We start from the raw sequence: 21,611 nt of genomic DNA on the forward strand, positions 1-21,611 counted from the left end.
TGAATATGGACATTGTGGAAGAACATTTGAATGATTGAAATGATTCAAATTCATGTTCTTAGTCCATGGCTCACTCAAGTTCAGCCTCTCATAGATTCTGCCAATGCAAAAAATCCAATTTCCAGCTTGAAGTGATGTGAACTGGTATCTTTCATCTGATAAGAGATGTCCTGATCTATATCAGAGGCAAACAGAAGTTTTATGACCACAGATCTGTAAATTGGGGATCCCCTCAATGGTGAGGGGGTTTGTGGAGGAGGGTTGTCTTTTGTTGCGTTTGTCTTTCATGACAGTGACTAAATGAAAGATCAGAATTTAGCTGAGGTCAAGAACACAGGAATGGGAGCTCAGAACCCAGGTTGCTAACAAGAGTTTCTCTAAGGAGATTGAAATGCATTTACTGACTTATTTGTTGAGTCCATGAAGACCTGTTGAATGGCCCCATATACCAGACACACTTTTTGGCTCTGAGGAGATAATATCAATGATTAAAGCAGACAGAAACCCATGACCTGCTTGAGCTTACATTCTGGATTGTATTTTCCTAAAACGTGATGAGGATTTCTATTAAAGTTCTCCCTTTATGGTATGAATAACCAGCAAATTGAAAATAAATTCCCCCCTGGAGTGTGACAGGTTATAAGAATACTCCAGGGAGAAAGAGAGCTAAAATATAAATCTTCTTGGGATTATGTTCTGCTCCAAGAAGTAAGGAAAGAGAAAATTTTCCAGGTTTTTTTTTTCCCAAAAGCTAAATATGACTCATTTTCCCTGATGCATGCTTGCAAAAGTCTTTTCCAAGGTTCTGCATTGAAAAGTATTGCAAGAAGCAACAAAGATCTATATAAACTAATCACCAATGGTAAAGAAAAATAAAAGGGGCCCCTGTGGAACAGTTAAAATGAGTATTGAAAGCCATGCCAGAAGACCTGGAGAGAAGACAATGCTCTATCTCTTACCAGATAGATTATACCAGGCCAACCAGGCAGCTGCTCTAAGCCTAAGCTACCTCATCTGTAAAATGAGTTGCTACTGACCACCTCAAATATACCATCTGTACATAAAACTTAAAGTTGTACTTACAAAGTTGAAAGTTGATACATAAAACTTTAAAATATGTTATATTTGAATAAGAGAAAGAAGAATGAGAAAAGAAAAAATAAAGGAGGAAAATAGGGAAGGAGGATAAATAAGAATTGTGGAGTATTAGAAATGGAAAGTAAAAGCTTTTCTCCAACTCAGTCCAAGGCAATTCCTGTCATTTCCAGTCACATGGTATTGGAAGTCCTAGCCATAACAATTAGGCAAGAAAACTTTTAGAAGGTGTCTAAATCAGAAGAGAAGTCAAATTATCTGTGTTGACAGATGATATGATCACATATGTAGAAAATCCTAACTCCACCGCCAAAAAAAAAAAGCTTATTATAACTTTGAATCTAGTAAAATTGGTGGAATACAAAGTAAACGTGTAAAAATCACTAGCGTTTCTATACAGTAACAATACGTGCAATCCTATTATTACTAGAAGAAAACAGGAAAAAATACTATTGGCTTTGACCTGGGCAATAATTTTTTTTTAATACACTTTTCCTAAAAGTATAGGAAACAAAAGCAAAAATGGACAACTGGGATTACACCAAACTGAAAAATATCTTCACAACAAAGAAAATACTCAACAGAGTGAAAAGGCAACTCATGGAACAGGAGAAAAATATTTACAAACCATGCATCTGATAAGGGATTAATATCCAAGATATTTAAGAAATTCAAACCTCCATAGCAAAAGAAAGAATAAAAAGCTGTTAGAAAGTGGGCTATAAACTGGATTAGACACATCCCCTCCCCTCCCCCAACTCCTCCCCCTGAAGACAGACAAAAGGCCAACAAGTCCCCATAAAAAGGTGTTTAATGTCGCAGATCATCAGGAAAATGCATATGAAAACCACAATGAGCTATCACCACACACTTATTAGAATGGCTATTAGAAAACAGATAAAAGACAACAAATGTGGTCAAAATGGAATCTTTGTGCAGTGTCATGGGAATGTGTATTTATAAAGCCATTTTGGAAAACAATATGGAGTCTCCTCCCAAATTGAAATTAGAATTACCATATGACCCAGCAATCCCAATTCTGGGTATATTTCCAAAGGAAATGAAATCAGAATGGTGAAAATATTATTTGCACTCCTATGTTCACTGAGGATTACACACTACATATGAAAAAAAATCTAAACGTGCATATGTCTATCAACCCATGAAAGCAAAAACAATGTCTCACACACACACACATGCACACACACAAAGAAAATATTATTCAGCCTTATAAAGAGGGAAAATCTGACATTCAGGGCAACATGGATGAACTTAGAGGATAGTATGTTGAATTAAATAAACTAGAAACAAAAAAAAAAAAACCAAAGAGCTGTGTGGTCTCACATGTGGAATACAGAAGTTAAAATTCAGCGGGGCAGAGAATAGAATGGAGTGAAGAGGTAGAAATGAAGAGATGTTGGTTAAAGGCACAAACTTTCAGACATCCAAGATGAATACATTCTGGAGACCTAAGACACAGCCTGGTGTTAACAATACTGTACTGTCTACTTGAAATTTAAGGGTATGAATCTTAAGAGAGATTGGGAAGGAGGGAGAAGGGGAGGGGAGAGAGGAAGGGGAGCGAGCGTAGTAGAGTTATTTGTGAAATGATGGATATGTTGATTAGCTTGATTGTGGTGATGGTTTCAAAATTTGCACATACATCAAAAGATGGAGATTTACATCTTAAATATATACAATTCCAATTTGTCAATTAGCCTCAATACAGTGGTCAAACAAACAAACAAGCAAAAAGAAATGGAAAGTGTCTTAAGTATTTTTTTCTAAATCTCTAGAGCTACTGAAAAGGGACCTGAGGTTCAGGATGATGACATGCTGAGGTCACAAAGGGAGGCCATGTCAAAGATGGAGCAGGACCCTGGCTGCTGGGTTCCCAGCTTTCTCCCCAACACTCCCCTCAGACTCTGGAAGCAGATTGCCTGGGTCAGAATCACAGTCACATCACCTCCTAACTGTACACCTTTGGGCATATTACTTCTCTGGGCCTCAATTTCCCCATGTGTAAAACTGACTTACAGGTAAGAGCTGTCACAAAACATTGATGTGAACATCAAATGGCTCAAAGGGTTATAGAAGCTTTCACTATTAATATATTTGATATAAAAATGGCCTTTTAGACCCAATCTTTGATCAGTTTTATTGTCTTTATTTTTTAACTCTGTTCTTGGTTAATGAATTCCAACTGGATTCTGTTGTGGGGTTGTCTCCATGGCTCTGTTAATTTCTGTTCCACTGGCAACATCAATGGCGGGAGATGTAAGGAGATTACACTTCTTGGAAACTCTAGTAAACTCTAGATTTTCCTTTGGGAAATCCCTGTCTTTTAGTGGTCCCTTTCTTGCCCTTCTTTATAATAATAACAGTAATAACCACGATGACAAAAACAACAATCGCAACAAAAAATTAAAAAGGTGGTTGAGCTGAAGCTATTAGAGGAAGGATTCCGTGCATTTCCCTTTTGCTGACGAGTCTCCTAGTCCTGGGAGCCCCAGTGCCTTTTTTGTAAATCAAAAGAATATTGAACTCATTATGTGGAAGCACAAGTTACCCTTTCATCGGTCAATTTGTCTGGGTCAACTGTTCTCGCACATTTTTTTCTGGACATCTAAAAGATAGGACATCTAACGGCCCATCTCTGATGATACAGCTGCCGTTCATTTTGTTATTCTAAAATGGCATTCTGAAATCAGGCCATTTGAATGCAATTATTAGGTACCAAAGCACTCTCTTCCATCAGAGCAGTGGAAAGAATCCAAAGCCTGTCCCCCAGTGCCAGTGCACAGAACAATCCAGCCCACATGGGCACGATGGAGCAGGGTTTGCTAAGCACATTTACTTTCACTTTCTCTTTTGAGCATCACACTACAGCTCTGTGGGGGAGCTAAGGATTATTCATTCCTCTCTAAGAGGAGGAAATTAAGGCTCAGAGAGGATAAATCACTACTCAAAAACCTAAAGGAGAATAGAACAGGACTCCAATACTAATCTTTTCCAGATTGAATATTCCCCTACCCCATCTTCTTCCTCCACATCTTCTTTGTTGTATGCAACTATTGCTACTGTTTTTATATGGTTTGTCCCCAAAAGGTTCATGTGCAGGAGGCTTGGTCCCCAATGCGGTGGTGGTGAAAAGGTAGAATCTTTAGGGGTATAGGGGAAGTAAGATTAGGTTATGGGGAGTCTGCCCTCTGAAGGCATTAATGCTGGTCTGGAGGAGTGGATTAGTTATCAAAAGTGCAGAGCATTACAAAGCAAGTTTGGCTCTCTTGGCTCTTATTGTCTCCCATGTGAAATCAATCTCTTCCTATATGCATATGCTCCCACCATGATGTCATGCACCATGTTGTGGTGTACCCAGAAATCCCTACTAGAGCCAAAAATGATGCTGGCACCATGCTCTTGGACCTCCCCAACTCTGAGTTAAATAAACCTCTCTTCTTTATAAAGTACCCAGCACCAAGTATTTTATGATAGCAACAAAAAACAGACTAATACAATAACCACCTTTCAGAGTATTCTCTAATTAAATAGAGCACTTAAGGAATGAATTTCAGACTTTCTTCATCCTAAGTCCAGCTTCAATCCATGTGCTTTGCATCACTTACCCCAGCATCTCAGCCCCTTCATCTACTCCCAGTAAATATTGTTCACCCCCTACTTCTTCCCTTGGTTACTCTACAACGTATATCTCCCAAAGCCTTTCTAACTCTAAAACATTAGGTTAAAACATTACAGTCTCTAACTTTCCCAACACCTTTTCTCCCACCTTTTCAACACCTCCAAGTCAATGATACTCTCCCTTTCTTTACCTACTATCTACTGTCTTCACTTCTTTTTGTAAACAACTTAGATCCAATTACCTATCCATATTCTTACTTTTGACGAATATTTTTGGTCAGTCTATTAATTTTAACTGATAAGTAAACTTTTTATATATTTCTGGTACATAGTCTAATGTTTCGACATATGTTTACACTATGGAGTGGTCAAATCAAACCAATTAATAGAGTTCCTAATATACTTATTTTTTTTTTTTGTGGTGAGTACGCTTGAAATGCACTCAGTGATTTTCAAGTATGTAATATGTTGTTGTTGATAACTATAGTCACCATGTTGAATCATAGATCTCTGGATTTATTCTTCCTATCTAACTAAAATTTTATATTGCCCAGCCTCTCCCTTACTGCCCCATCTGCTTACCTCTGGGAGCTACCATCCTATTCTCTGTTTCTAATATTTTGACTATTTTAGATTCTGCATATAAATGAGACCAGGCATCCTTTCTCTCTGTGTCAGGCTTATTTTGCTTCATAGAATGCTCTCCAAGTTCATCAATATTGTCATAAATGACAATATATCCTTCTTTTGAAAGGTCAAATGGTATTTCATTGTGTGTATAAACCACATTTTTTAACCATTTATCTGTTGATGGACACATGTTGATTCCCTATGCCGGCTATTAGAGACTGCAATGAATATGGGAATGCGATATTTCTTTGCTATACTAATTTCATGACATTGGGATATGCAGGCAAATTTAGTAGTGGGGTTTCTGGATCATATGGGAGTTCTTTTTTTTTTTTAATTTTGCCAATTTAACTCTCTTGCACAATTGTCTTCATTCCATCCACTTGGCAAACCCCAACTTGCTGACCCTAACTCTTCTGTCTTCAGTGCTGCTACCCAAACTCCTCAGTCATTTTTTAGAATAATATCCCAGGTGCACAGACTATAGACATTATAACTTGTTGGCCCTACCTGATCAAAGCCCTGCTTCCCAGTAACCCTTTGATATTTTCTTCATCATAACCTCCTACCATCCTGCTGATAAACCATTTCCAAGTATCTCCAAACACTGCCAATGTTTTGGGCACCCCCTGCACGCTCTTCCATGGTGACATTCTACTTCACAAAGAGAACAGAGGCCATCAGAAGTCCCTTTAAATCCTCACAAGAGACATCTGTAGACTTATCTACACCCACATCTCTTTTTTTCTCTTTTCTCTCTCTCTCTTTTTTTTTTTTTAACAAAAAGACACTTCTCCTTTTACATCCACCTTCTCTCTTACTCTTTCCCTTCCTGCCTCTTCAGGAACAGCTTCATAAAAATAACCCCACCCTGAACCACAGCATGAGTGTCTCCTGCCCTCAATGGCCCCCTTCCTCTTAAAAACTCACCCACCAATGACGACAATAAATGAACTCTTTGTTTCATGTCTCTGTCCCCCTTTCACAGCTGTGCTGCTGTAAATAAATAAATAAGTAAATAGAGACTGGGGTTGGGGCTCAGTGGTGGAGCTCTTTCCTGGCGTGTGTGAGACACTGGGTCTGATCCTCAGCACCACATGAAAATTAATAAATAAGATAAAACCATGTTGTCCATTTACAACTAAAAAAATTAAATAAATAAATTAGTTCATTAAATGTCGACTCCCTTTCTGCTCACTTGTTCGTCCACTACAATTCCACTCCGGCTCTTTTCTATTTAAACAACTCTTGCCAAGATCAAAATTTTAAGTATAAAAGTCTATTCACGGTTCTTACCAGGTGTGCTGTGTCGGAAACCATGATCCTGGCTTACCTCCACCTTCCTTCTGGAACACTCATGCATTGTCGCCTCCAGGATGCTGAATAGCCAGGAGTCTTCACCCATAACAAGGGCCACTGCTCCACTTCTTTGTTATTTTACTGCATTTACTGAACAGGCTTTCAGGAGTGAGCACAGCCCCAAGGGCTAACATGGGCCACCTGATGACTCTGAATATCACACTTTCTTATCCCATTTTTTTTTAAGGGGCAGAACCATTTAGACAGCTGCCTACCGAGCTGCTATTTGGGTGGTTCATATAATATACATTCAGCCTTTTCAAAGTGGACTAATCATCTTCAACTTCAAAAGGTCCCACTGCCTTCCAAAACGCTCTTCCTTGATGAAAGAACACCACCACCCACTCAGCTGACCACATCTGACATGTTGGCCTTCTCTCTTTCCTACTTAACACAGATCCAGCGATGCACCCCTGAAACCATTTCCCTGGCTTCTTGAGTTTTCTCTCTTAACTTTCATCTTCAAACACGAATAAATACTGTCACACTCTCGCTCTGTCTCAGGTTATGATTTCATTTATATAACATTGTTGAAATGAAAAAAAAAAAATCATAGAGATGGAGAACAAATAGTGGTTGCCAGGGTTTGGGGTTGGTAGGAAATACAAGAGAGGTTTGGCTAAGGTCAAGTGGTACTTGGAGTTAACAAGGAACAAGGAATGAGGGTGGTGACATCAGACTGCAAATAGAAGAAGTAGCAGGTAAATGAGGTTAAGAATAAAATAAAAATAACATTTTTCTTTGAATTTGCATGTATTATTTTTTAAAATGGTCAGTGAGCTTGTTAGGACATAAACACTTCACTGATTTGTTGGACCTAACTACTTAATAAAGAGAGTTATTAGTATTTCTTTGGCCTAGAGGAACCATAAAAATAAAAACACTGAAACAGTAAAAACATCCTGAAATAAATATGTGTGGGAGCTGCTTCCCTAAGATGAGGTTCGAGTCTTTTGTACAATGTGCACAGGGCCTCGTGACCTGACTCTCCGACTGACTTCTCTGGCCTGTGTGCTAACATTTGTTTTTTTCTGTCACCTCTGCTAAATTATTTACAGGTCCCAGAATGTGTCTTTTCCTCTCTGGACAGTCTGTCAAAACATATATGTGCACGCTTATGCACAAGCACATGCAGACACCCCTACTTAAAAATCTCTTCTTGAAAGCCCCTTTTAATCTTGCAAGACCAACTTTAGAGCACTTTCTTTGCATTAAGCTCTATTTTATACTTTGTTGTGTTTGTTTTTTTTTTCCCAGCATGTTACATAGTAAGGGTCAACTGGACTGTTTCTGATCTTTTCCCATCTACACCACTATATTCACTTAGGGCAAAGATCATTAATGCTTTGGTGTCATCCAAGACTAACAAGGAGCCTGCACATAGTAGGGACTCAATAATTAATGCAAAGGTGTTCTTTTCTTTCCATGAAGTCAGACAATCCCAAATTAACCTGCTGAACAGAGGCTTTGATATCATTTGTATTCACTTCTTAGAACCCACCCCCTCCATCAATGTGAAATAAAACGTTTGTCACACTAGAGTCACAGAGAGGCTGTCACAAGCTCTCAGGCATGGAGGCTACACCTTGTTGGCCTTCTCTGAATCACAAACCTGCAATTTGCAGAAAAGCAAAATTGCAAAAAGTTACAAAACACATGCACACACACACACACACACACACACACACACACACACTCATGCACACACCCCACCCTGAAACGCTGCTGATTGCTGTGAAGGTGCTTGGGTGAGAAACCATCCCTGGGGGACCAATGTCCCCTGAGCAATGTACATCAAAGACAACCTGGTGAACACCATGTGGCAGGAATTGGAAGATGAGATGTCGCAGACTGCTCCCATCACCTGGGCTGATTAATAAATTAGAAGCTTGAAAATTCTGGGACGTGTAGTGTATGCATAAATCAATGCATACCACTATCTTAAAGACAGCTTGCTGGAATACTGGCCTCTGGATTCCTGCCACATGTGCCTCAGGGCATCAGAACCCTTCCTCTCCCTGGTCCTCTTTATCTAGCTTCCTGGTATGAAGTAACCTTTGGTCTAAGAAGGAAGCGAATGCTGATTCCATAGGTACTTGTGCTACACAAAATACAGGCCAACCATCCCCCACGTTGGAGGTCCCAGCAAGACTCCTCGGACTCCCCATTCCTGAATTTCCAGGGGTTGATACTATAGATATTGTATTGTATCTACTAGTTCTCAAGCCCTGGTACTGTGAGGAATACAATCGTATATTCTTTTCTTAACCTTGGAATAACCTTGGCATGTATTCCCATTTTGCTATTGAAAAAAAGTGAGACTCAACGAATTTAAACCATGTGCTTAAGATTTCATGGATGGGAAGTGGAAGATCTAGGATTCAAATCAAGGTCTGTCTCCCTCTAAATGTTGGTTAAGCTGTAGTGAGCATCTCGGGTTGACCTAATCTTAAGATCCAGACTTGTAAGTGCCTGTCTTCATTCAGGTGAGCGGAGATGAGTTAAGGCAGACATAAAGGGTGGAATTCAAAACATTTCTCCAAGAGTCTGAGAATCTACTAATGAGACACAGTAATTCTTCTGCCCAAAAGGATGATCTTGAGAGATAAAGAAATTGCCTGGAGGAAGAAGCTTGGGCATTCGGGTTTCTTTCATTGGAGACACAAAGGTATCCAGCAGCTATAGAACTCTACATAAAAGAATGCATCCTGCCCAGGGTGCCCAGTGTGGAATTGGGGCAGGTAAGTGCACATGCAGCACAGAAAGAGGGAGCTGTCTGCGTGGTGGGTCTGTAGCCTGCCTTGGTGGCACTGAGTGGTCCTTGGGAGTTAATGAACTCCTCCATTGCCCTGATCTACCTGCCTGCTCCAGCTCTCTCTCTCTCTCTCTCTCTGAATTAACTGTGTCTTCCTAACCCTTCTCTCTTCCTCCCTTTCACCAGCTGCTCACTTGCAGCCAGAGCAAGAGTACATCAGTCCGCATTGGCCTCCTGCTTCAAGCCCTTCACTGTTCTCTGGATACCCACAGCAAGGCGCAGGTTCCAACCTGCTTACTCTAAGTTCAGAGCAAACGTTGTTCATCAAATGGAGCACAATGTTCCTCTGAGCCAAAATGTGACCGCCACAGTGTCTGTGCTTTTCAAACTGCAGAGCCCCATTATAGAGGATGACATCTATTTCGTCGGTAGGCACCAGCACTTTAAAAATAAATGTATCAGAAAGGAATAGATTACATCTGTGTGGAACAGAAGAGAAAATATTTACAACGCATCACTTGCGGTAAGGTTCGGTTTCTGTAAATTTGCATTTCAATCATATGTTTTTATCTACCTCTCTGGCCACGTTTATTGGAAGTAAACTGTATTTCTTTGCATGGGTTAAGGTCAGGAAATGCCACAACAGCAACAAAACACTGCTATAAATAACTCTCTAGCAATATACCCTGCTAATTATCTAGAGTTTGAAATCAACTTGCCATCTCAAATTCATTTCCCTGTTGGCTTCAAGTTGCTCTTCCTCCTCGTGTCCTACCTTCAGTACCACTCAATACCACTCAAAAAAAAAAAAAAAAAAAAAAAAACATGATGCATGAGGACCTACAGAACCAGCCTCGCTCCTGCCTCCCTGCATGGGCGGGTGCATCTTCCTCTGCATGAGATGATGTTCTTCTCACTGGCCCGCTATGGAACCCTACTCCTCCTTGAAGACTGCATTCAGCACCTCTTTCTGTAGATGCTTTCCCAGAGTGCTCTTTCCCACCTAGCCTCCCCCCGCTTTGCCACCGCAATGCAAGGGAAGCTCTGCTCCTCTACAGGAACATAGCATCCCCTGGCACCTTTCAATCGGGGAACTCGGCATATGGCACTGTGGTGATCTGTCTGTCAATCAGTCCCCCAGCCCCCATCCCATGAGCTTCCTGAGGGCAGAAGTCAAAGCTCTCCTCCCTCATGCCCAGGAGACAGTGCAGGACCTGACCAGCAGGAGTTTAGAGATCAGCAAAGATTTTTCAAATACAAATTGAGGGAAGTGGCAGATGGTCCAGAGGAGGCTCCATCCCCTCTTTCTTTCTAACCTAAGGTTTGGAGCCTGGAGTCTAAAACCCTAGGGGCTTATCTCCATCTCTCCTCTGAATCTCCCCAGTCACAGCAGTGGCCATCTTTGGTGTCAGGTTAAAGACACTGTGTGTCATCACCAGAGGGTGAGCAAGCAGGTCCGTTTTTTAGACACTGCCCCTGACTATAGCTGGACAATTGCTGTGCGGAGATTGCAGCAAATGATGGTTTGCCACTCTCAGAAGCCAGGTGAACAGTGGCACAGGGCAAAGAGGTAAAATTCTGCAACGATACTGATTTGGCAGCAATAAAACTATCATTCCTGGAATTGGAAGACCAGTTTTAAGCAGTCAACACTGAAGATTATTTTTGAAAGTGGCCTAGGAGAAGTTCGCCTGTTATCCTTGTCTACTCTAATCTATTCAGGGAGTCTTTGATCAGGAATTTGGATTAAGTGAGAGATGGGGTAGGGGTGGGGGCAGGGGAGCCTGCTGCCAACCTCTAAGTGGTTGAAATTGACAAATATGAACATGGAACATCGTCCCATTTTCATCTTCTTTTGAGCCAACTGGACACACTCTAAAAGAAAAGAAAGTGTCTGTTAATATACTTGGTCTAAGCTGTTTTTTAGTGACATAAGAACTGATGATAGAGCCTCAACGTTTTACTTCCTAAAGAGAGTGTAGTCAGAGTAGAAACCCATCAGAATTTCCATAAGAGTTCAGACATTTCAATTGCACCACATCTGAGCCCATGTCTACAATCATTGTGGCAGAGAGCTGTTCTGCTCACCATAGCATCTTTAACAGCACCCCTGATTCCTAGCATCTACCCGTAGGTACCAGTAGCATCACCCACCACTATTACCAGCTAGACACCAAAAATGTCCTCAGCCATTGCCAAGTGTGTGTGTGTGTGTGTGTGTGTGTGTGTGTGTGTGACCTCAGATAACAATCATTGTTCCAGCTCATGTCTCTCCTAGACCAATTCAGTCTAAATACTGGGGAAAGATTCCTGCATTGGTATTTTTTGAGTTCTGCCCATGATTATAATGTCCAACCACTGGTTTGCTGGTGAAACCCATGTATTTTTTTCCCTTTATTTATTTATCTTTATGTGGCACTGAGAATCAAACCCAGGGCCTCATATATGCTAGACTTATCTAACTCCTCAGCTGTGACCCTGTCGTCTGTTGAAGTTCCCATATTTATATCACAGGGTGGAATCCAAATTTATTAACATAAATGAAAGAGGAAAATTTATATATATATATATACACATACATATATATATATATATGTATATATATATATATATATATATATAAAATTTGTGATAGCAAAACTGAAGCTACTGATTCCGTGTTTTTCAATCATAAATCAGAAGGTAGATTTAAACCAAAGTCCCCAAACAAAAGCTCCACAGGATTATTGGTTTCCTCTGCTAGGTTCCAGGTACCCAAACTGAAGGAGTTTCCCTTTCAGAGTGCTTTGACACGGGCTGGAATCCAAAGAGGTGACACTCAAGCTGTCGACGCTGGCAAGGCCAGCCATCCCTCAGGTCTGCTGAGCAGAAGGTTGCATGGTCAAAGAGGTTTGGTCAAATGCTGCTGCATAATTTAACAGTAATAAAAGCCCTGTGGTAAGGAGGCCCCTGTAACACTGTGTCCATTCCCCATATGTATCTTTACATCATTTCAGAGGCAGCAGGGTATGGTGGAGGATACAGGCTCTGGATTCAAACTTGCCTGGGAGCGGGTCCTGTACCTCAAATTAATCCTTTTACCTTGTACAAGTTATGTCCATGGAAATAAGAGCAAAATCTACTGCACAGGAGTATTGTCAGTATCAGTTGGAATAATGTCTATACCTGGTATAGTGCAATGCTAGGCACTTAAGATTCCATATGATCAATTATTATTATTATTGTTACTTATTTGACTATGAGGGTCCCTTTTACTTTCAGAAAAACACTTTTAATATCACTTTGAACTGGAGATCCATGTAATATATGTTATGAAATGCTGATCTACATTAATTTTAGACACACAGATAGAAATATAGTCCTTCTACAATATAATGTTGAGATTTGATCTGGAACCAAGAGGCTGGAGATCTCTGTCAAGTTCAACCACAAGTCTCCACAGTGGGGTAATAGTAGGCTTCTCTCTCAGCCCACTGCTCTCTCAGTTCCTTGAAGGCAGGTTTGTGCCTGTTTAATATGTTATGGACTCCCCAGCGAATAGCATCTGGCAGAGCAAGGTGTCCCACGCATAATCTTGAGAGAGCCACATCTCATTTAACTTAATAGAACCTTCTACCCATCCAGGCCCATTCATTTATCCAAACAGTGTTAATGCAAAACCTACAATAGAAGTTCTTGTTAAATACATGAAGGAATATCAAGACAGCACATTAGAATGGTGATTCACATAACTCTGAAATAAATATGCAAGACAGCTGGGCAATTAGACTCGGTCTACCAAGATTCGATTTATACTTGACTTTCAGATACATATTTTGAGCTCAAAGTGATTGCAACATAAGCCACAAATCCCTTGTGCTGCAACCTGCAGGGAAAACCACTCCATGTGAAACCACTTCTTGAGGCAAACTGACCATCTTTACCATTGTCTCCCCATTGTCTCCCCGCTGCCCTGACTCTCCAAATCCAAAGCCTACAAATGGAACCATAGCCCTCCCATTAAAGCCACCTTTGAAGTAGCTACTAAATTTACAGCAATTACTGATGATCTCAAAGCCAGGAAACACTAACAAAAAATCAAACAAACAAACAAACAAACAAAAGACAGTAGGGGCTAGGTGTGGTGGCACATGCCTGTAATCCCAGCAGCTCAGGAGGCTGAGGCAGGAGGATCGCGAGTTCAAAGCCAGCCTCAGTAAAAGCGAGATGCTAAGCAACTCAGTGAGACCCTGTCTCTAAAACAATTTTTAAAAATACAAAATAGGGCTGGGGATGTGGCTCAGTGTTTTGTACTCCTGAGTTCAATCCCTGGTACAAAAAAAACAAAGGCAGTAGGAATACAGGAAACACCTTCAGACAAAACTAACTTTTAAATTATCAAGATACAAAAAGAAACAATTTCTACAAATGCACTAGGCTCCTGGAATGGAGGTGGGAACTCATCTGTTTGAAGCTTTTACAAAATCCCGAGCCCTATATACTCAATCAGTTATTTCTCACCAAATCTTCACCGAGTATTTATTATCATCACCAATTTATAGATGAGAAAAATGAGTCTCAGAGAGGAGGCAACTTGCCCATAGTCAAAGTAAATATTTGATAATAAATGAAGTAACCAAAATTACAGAAAGCCATGAGAAAATGATAAAAGCTCAAGGGGAACCACCCTAAAGGCTTACTTCTGAATCCAGCTTTGGCACTTCCCAACTGTGTGAGGTGAGCAAAGTACTTCGTCCCTTAGTGCCTTAGTAATCTCATTCATAAACTGAGAAAATAATCGTATTTTCCTGACAGAATGGCTGAACTCAAATGAAAATATTTTCCAAGCAAAAAGAAATGTAAATTTTACAGTGTTGTCACACAAACTATATGTCCCCTGACCTGACAGGTATGACAGACATTGTTATCCCTGACCACGGAAGGATATATCTTTGGGTTTTTTCCTATAGATGGAGTGACACGTCTTTGCTTGTCCACCCTCCTGGTCCTTCACTCCCAACTCTGAGTCAGTAGAGGAGGGGGTATAAGCTGTGTGAGTGGGTGTATGTTGTGTGTGTGGCTGTGTAGACTTTACTGTCTACTTTGGGTCACCTCTGTATCACCAAATCATCGCACAGTTAGTGGCATACAATTGGTCTTAAATTCTAAAGTGATGAATGTATAACTAAATTCATGCTGCTTGAATGAACTAACCAGAAATGATAAAGCTAAAAGGAGACTTCAAATCAAACAGAGCCTGGTTCTCCAGACTCCAAACCCACAGTCCATTCTGCTGGGATATGCCCGATTTTAAAATGATAACATTTCACAGAATCATGGAGTTTCAGGGATGTGAAAGACCTTGGAGACTACCTCAGTTAGCTCTTCCACTTTGCCAATGAAGACACAGAGGCTCAAAGAAGTCCTGTTACTCCAAAATCATGCAGAAAGGAGGCAGGTGAGCTGGACTAGTGACCAGGCTCCCTGACTTCAGGGCAAAGGGTGTGGTCACTGCACCATGGCAGAGTCATGGGGAGGGGGGGTGGGGAGCCAACTCTCTTAGCTTCTCGGATCATTTCTCAGCTCATGCTGTCCTTAGCCTCTGTTAGCTCAAGCCTTTCTTAGCTCGAGCTAAAATGAGAAAATAATCAAGTGACAGTGTGTGAACCCCATGTACCCAATCCACTGCATGTGCTCGTGGTGTTGCCTGGCTTGTGAGACACCGTTAGAGGAAGCTTCTGCTGGGATTCAGTTGGAAAGGCTCCCTCATCACCACGGTCACCAGCACTCTGAACTAAAACCAGAGAGAGCACCCAGAAGGAAAAGGATGACCTTCACCTACATTAGTGAGCACGGGAGTCATCCTTCCCTGCTTTCAAGTCACTATGGGCTCCAGACTGGCTTCTGGGGCAGAGGGAACTGACTCAAACCTGAGGTCCAGGGCATCTTGGGAGACCTGGCTCTGGCACCTGGCAGTATGGCAGCCTGATAAGAAGACCTTTCTTTAATGAAGCAATGCCAACTTTCTAATGTTTGCATCCATGTCAGCATACAGAGAGACAGCTGCACTGGAGAATGCTTTGGTGTTTCAACAAAGCAGCAACCAGGGAGGAAAAAGTATCATTGGACAACTGTCCCCAGGAGCACATCCTAGTTGGGGTTGCTCTGGCCTGCGCCTGGGTGGGCATTGGTCTCTGGGTACTCATTTGCTTGTGTTCCCTGTGCAGATATGACAAGAGTCCCACCTAATCCTTCAACATCATAAGGCCCAAATCTTTGTTTGTGGCATTCATGATTTCCCAGTTTCTTGCACATTTTCCTTCGTAGCACTTACTATGTACATAAATCTGTGAGTGCATGTGCACACACATGCTTGATTAATGTCAGTCTCTTCTATGAGAGAAGGGGCCATGTTTATTTTACTCATCATTGGATCATTTGCTCTAAATACAGTGCTGGGCCTAGAACTGGTGCTTCATAATTATTTGAGGATTAAATAAAGGAAGGAAAGAATAACTAGATGACCAAAGGTCTGACTTCTGGGTCGAACTCCATCATTTAATTACCCACGTGACCTTCGTTAAATCTTAGACTTAATTTCAGAGCCAAAAAGGATCTCAGAAATGAGCTCATTGGATGATTGCAAATTTAGTTTAAACCATGGAATCCAACACAAAGCATATGAAAAAATTAAAAGCAAAAGCAGATGCCAATCGTTTCTTTATAAAGGAAGATAAAAGCTGGCAATTCTGTCTGAAGGGCCCCTTTGCCCCTGTCCCCACACTACAGCAGTTTCTATGGCTACTTTATTCAATCCTCAGCATTTCAAATAGCACAGGTTGAAAAACACTGATCTACATCCACCGTGTCATGGGATAAATGAGGAAAGTGGGGTTTAGGAAAGGAAGGGCCTTGCCTAATGTCACAAGACCAGTACACAGAGACCTGGCATTAGCATTCAGAGGTCTCAACTCCCAACCTCCATTAGCCACCTTTCACCTCTCAACATCTCCAAAACTACCTTCAAAATGTTGACAAAGCCATTGTAATAAAGGATATTTGGAGTCACCCTTTCCGAGCTCGGAAACGCTCTGCATGTGGAAGCCATACAGATGTGTTTGGGAGGGGAGTGAACATCCAGCAGAGCGTTGAAAGGACTTTGGAGTCAGGTAGACAAGTATTTATAACCAAGCTCCACTCTTTCCTGGATGGATGAGTATAGCAATACACCCAACCTCCCCAAGTCCTGGCTTTCCATCCATAAAATGACAAGGCATGCCAGCATGTGGTGGCGCACACTATAATCCCAGTGACTCAGAAGGCTGAGGCAAGAGGAACAGAAGTTTGAGGTCAGCCTGGGTAGCTTAGCAAGACCCTGTCCCAAAACTAAAAAATAAAAAGAGCTAGGGCTGAAGCTCACTGGTACAGTATTCCCAGGTTCAATTCCCAGTATCACAAAAGAAAAAAACAAGAAATAAAAGAAGACAGGAAGACAAGGCGCTATCCACATGGTAGAGGATGTTGTGAGGACCGAATATTCTCCTTTCCTGGAACATTATAAGTGCTCAATAAAAGGATGCTATCAAACCTCTGTGCTTGGCAACACTTAAGGTATGTATTTAAGAATGTGTTGGTCCAACAGCAACAACAATTTATACTGATCATCTAACAGAGGCAATATCTGCCCTTATAATACTGCACTATAACGAGTATGATGTCATATCATGCCTACGCATCCTCAGACCCACTCATACCCTCAGTGTCTAGCAAAGGGACAAGAAGACCACATTTTCTCAGACACTTTAGTAAATAAGAAATGGATCCCAGCAGTTCTGGTCTGGTCACTAGTGTAGTGATTGACTTATTCTCTGTTTCCAGCCCAGACCGTAACTTCTCTTTCCTAAAGTCACTCATCAAATCATCTTTAAAATGCAAATATAAACTCCAGTCATCTGAACCTGAAAATGTCCTGGAGAGGCTCAAACAGACAAGAAGGACATCCATAAAACCAAGAAGATGTTACTTCTTGACAAAACACAAAGAGTGAAATATCGGGATCTCTGCTTCATTGGTCCCCCCAAATCCAACATCTCAAACCCACGTCCTTCTCTCCAGTATCGGGAATTTCTGAGATTGATGTGTCCTCTTGAGCAATGGGCACCCATATTTGGTTTATGCATAAACACAAACAGTAGTGTCCACACTCTACCAGAGACTATTTAAGGATCCAAAATGGAAATTAAGTACATAACTACTGTTCTTGGGTGATTTGGGGAGTTATCCCAAGGGAAACTGAATCATCATTATATATTTAAAATTGTGACTTTCTTCTCTGTTGAGGAAATAAATGTCCCTCTATTTTTCACCCTTGCACATTTTCCTCCTTTTCTTGTTCAACATTCATTCTCCTGTCCGTTCCTCCATTTCATAATGCCCAGAGAGATAAGTCTCTCTCCCACATAACTCTCTGATTATACTGACCAGCCTCCAAGAAGGCACACAGAAAGCTCATGTGAACTCTCACATAAACAGGACCATTGTGAGACCTCAGTCACTTGTGGGCCCATTTTCAGAAGAGGATTTGAATATTCAGTAGAGTATCATATGCAGCTGGTAGAGATTTCATGAATCCCTCACTCCCAGTGCATAATACCACAAAATATGCCAGGAAGACAGGCCTACTCTTCATACCAACTGAGAAGCCTGCAGACCTGAATCCAGGCCTTGTTAGCTGTAGGCCAGTGTTCTCTCTTGCACCATGCTTTCCAGCTCCTGTATTCTAACGGGCCCAGAAATGTTAGGGCTTGCCCTTTCTTCCTTGACATTAACTCAAAGCTCCAGAGAATTTTTGCACTAATTCAAGTCCACACTATTTATTGTGTGCTTATAATAACAATGGCAGAGTAAAAATCACTCTGAGGACACAGAAGTGAATGAATCCTACACACACACACACACACACACACACACACACACACACACACACATATACACATTTGTTTCAAAGAGTTTCCAGTTAGGTGAAAAACAAAAGAATACATGGAGATTCCAAATAGTTTGTAATACAAGAATACACTCTCATTGCAAATGGTAATATAGTTAAGTAGGAGTAAGTATAGAGAGTGGTGAATAGATCAAGGAGACCATGAGTAAGTAGAATGTGGAAAACCTAAGAGTTTCAAAGAAGAAAGGACTTTGGGCTATTAGCTATTGGGGCTCAGAAACAGTACCTCAAAGAATGATGTTATTCATGCTGAATGTTCCAAACTAACTAAGAGCCAAAGTCTCTATGTTCTTCCCCTGCCTCCTGGTTCTGGTCTCTCTTTCTCCCCCAAAGTACAAGGTGGGGCTTTCACTGAAGTTCCCTCAAGCTCCTACAGATGCATTCTCCCCCCAAAGAATTCAATGTTCATGAATCCCTTCCCCAGGAATCTCATCAACCAGGGAGATGAACTCATAGGACAGGAGACACAGGCCCAGACAGATTTTATCACAAGCTATCACTTCTTGTTCTAATGAGCTGCTCTGAGAGATGACTTTTATTACCAGAGAGACTTTATCTGTACAACCAGACAATGGTGTTCTCCATCATTTCTTCCCCTCACCCTCTCATAACTTTCTTTGCTACCACTTCTCAGAAACCCCAGTCCCCTACTTCTTTCTGCAGCTCGGGATGCTAAACAGATGTCAATCATGTGGCCCTTCTTCATGTCTCTTATTTTGTAGGGCTCCCACATATGCATACCCATAATGTAAACACCTTTCCTCTTCCTAATCTATCTACCGTCAATTTGTGATGTAGCTTCCTCACATACTGAACCTTCAGAGGGTAGAGAAAACTTTCTCTCTCTTGTAGAGAGCTAAGTCTTTGGGTAGGATTCCAATAAGCCAAGACCCAGTTCATACCTTCTGGAAGAAAGGTTTGTTCACTGAGTGTCTACTTTTTTTCCCCAAATGCACGGATATATTAGAGTAGGCGCTTAGATTCCCTAGCAGCATTTGTAAAACAAGGCTACCTATGCCTCCCGTGGTTGAGAATCACCGTAACTATGGATGCAGACAGAAGTAGGGTTTGAATCCCAGTCCTACCACCTATTGACTTTGTGACTTTAGACACATTATTTAACCTTGGTGAGGTTCAGTTACATAAGATGAAAAGTAGAGAAAACTACCAAAATCTACATTAGATAATTATTAGAAATTGTAAATGAAATAATAAATAGTAAGTATTGAGCACCATGCCCAGCACACAAGTACTGGATAAATATTAGGTATCTGATATTTTGATCGTCTCCTTGTCATTGTCAATTTTTTTATTTATTTATTTTTTTTTTACTTTTCAAAATGAAAAACAGCCTGTAAAAGGGACAAGATCTCTTGACTCGGACACTTATCCAGCAGCAAGGGTGTGGCAGGGCCTGACCCCACAAAGCCCAACAGAAAGCAAAGGTGAGGGCTCTTTCAGCCTCCATCATACCTGTATATTTTATATCTGGTTGTAAATCCTTGTCGGTGTCTTTCCACAAAGGATAGGTAGCTCCTGGAGTGGTGGAAAGGCCCCCTGTCTGAAATAAGCCAATCAAATTCCTTGGAGACATGTTGGTCTGTCCCAGCTGGTTCCTGGTGGGAGGGCTGCACTGAGATACGGCCCCATACAAACAGGAAGTAGAGGAGCTCAACAAACCTCCAGTTCATGCTTTTCTGCCGGCCTTTTTCCTCTCATTCTTGCTCCATTCTCTGGAGTCCTGTAGAGAACAAAATCAAAAGGAGAGAAAGGAGGGAAGAAGCGGAGGAGGAGGAGAGGAAAGTCGGGGGAAGACAAGAGAGAAGAAAAAAGTTAACACATCTTCACCACGATGATCCCTTCCATTAGCAGAATGCATTAAAGTTTACGCAGGTCAGTATGGTTTGTGCCTAAAGCCACACACTCTGTGGAGATCTGGGCTCCCAACCCTGCTTTGTTTGGCTGTTCACATGTTGTAAACCCCTTAGTCTCTTAGGAATGCACTGTCCTCGTGTGTCACACTGAGGATGTGTTGAAAGAGTAGGTGAAAGGAATTAATGCAGGAACAGAATCTCCTATGCCCGGTAAGAGACACAGACACAGAACCTGAGCTTCTGTCTCAACCTCCATCTTCACAACCTGCTGTGCATATCACAGAGACTCAATAAACAAGAGTTCCTTTCTCCTCTCCTCTCACACAGACGTATACACACAGATGAGTGTTTTGCTTTTGCATGATCAGATGTATGCACCAAGTCTCATGGTAGGTTATCCTCATGCCTATCTGAGCTGGATACCTTGGAGATGAGTCCATGGAGCTTGTTGGGGGTAGCTTCTATACAGCTCAGTGTAGTGTCTCCCAGACTCCAAGAAAATTTGGGATCAAAGAACTCGTGGTGCCTCTAAGCCTCAGTGTTCCCAGCATTCAGAGGGCATTTGAAGGGGAAACTAAGGGAGGAGGGGTTAGGTGGGGTCTTGCACACCAGTTTTACTGGGTGGTATCGGGCAAAGAGTGGGAATGCATTGGAGAAATGCTAGAGTCCAACAGAAAGCTTAGGGGAAGGTTCCTTATGGAAATCACAAAGGCATGCCTCGCGTTTGGAAAATTCAACAGTCTTACTTTTTATCTTCCCATCACTAGCTTCATCTCCTCAGTAGCTTAACGCTGTATTGTTGCTACCTCTCATTTTGTTTATTCTAAGAGAGCTTATCCTACTCCATATTGAAAGGCTTTGCATCTACCTTGCACCAACTATCAGTGGTATTGTTTTAGACAAGATAACTTCGCTTATTTTCCTCATCTGTAAAATGTGGCTAACAATAACACCTATACGCAGGACTCATATAACAATCGAATGACGTAATTTATGTAATGTGCCCCTTCAAGAGCCTGGCATATAATAAATGCTCAAAAAATGGCATGAATGGTAAGGAGGATATCGATGATGATGAAGGCTAATCCCGATGTTAATCTATTCTCTGCTAGGAAATGTTGATCACAGTGGTCCCATAGTTTGGGGACCCAAATCCTTTAGTAACCACTTAAGGACAGATTTTCAGTGGTCATTACTTTTTTTCAATTCCTTTTAAAAGTGTTATTCCTTAAACTCAGCTCTATTTGCTCCTTTCCTGTAACTGTACATCAGTACT

At 41.3% G+C, this 21,611-nt stretch overlaps 1 protein-coding gene across 1 annotated transcript in view; it reads right to left on the reverse strand.

Annotated features, from left to right (window-relative positions):
* Nucleotides 1-21,611, reverse strand: part of Brinp1 (BMP/retinoic acid inducible neural specific 1) — a 173,034-nt gene that overhangs the window by 100,487 nt on the left and 50,936 nt on the right. The window contains exon 2 of the mRNA XM_021723473.3: nt 19,935-20,202. Coding sequence (XP_021579148.1) covers nt 19,935-20,152 — 218 coding nt within the window. The 5' untranslated portion in view covers nt 20,153-20,202. The remainder of the gene's footprint in view (nt 1-19,934; nt 20,203-21,611) is intronic.

Source organism: Ictidomys tridecemlineatus, chromosome 4, assembly GCF_052094955.1.
Source record: "Ictidomys tridecemlineatus isolate mIctTri1 chromosome 4, mIctTri1.hap1, whole genome shotgun sequence".
In the NCBI taxonomy this organism is placed as follows: domain Eukaryota; kingdom Metazoa; phylum Chordata; class Mammalia; order Rodentia; family Sciuridae; genus Ictidomys; species Ictidomys tridecemlineatus.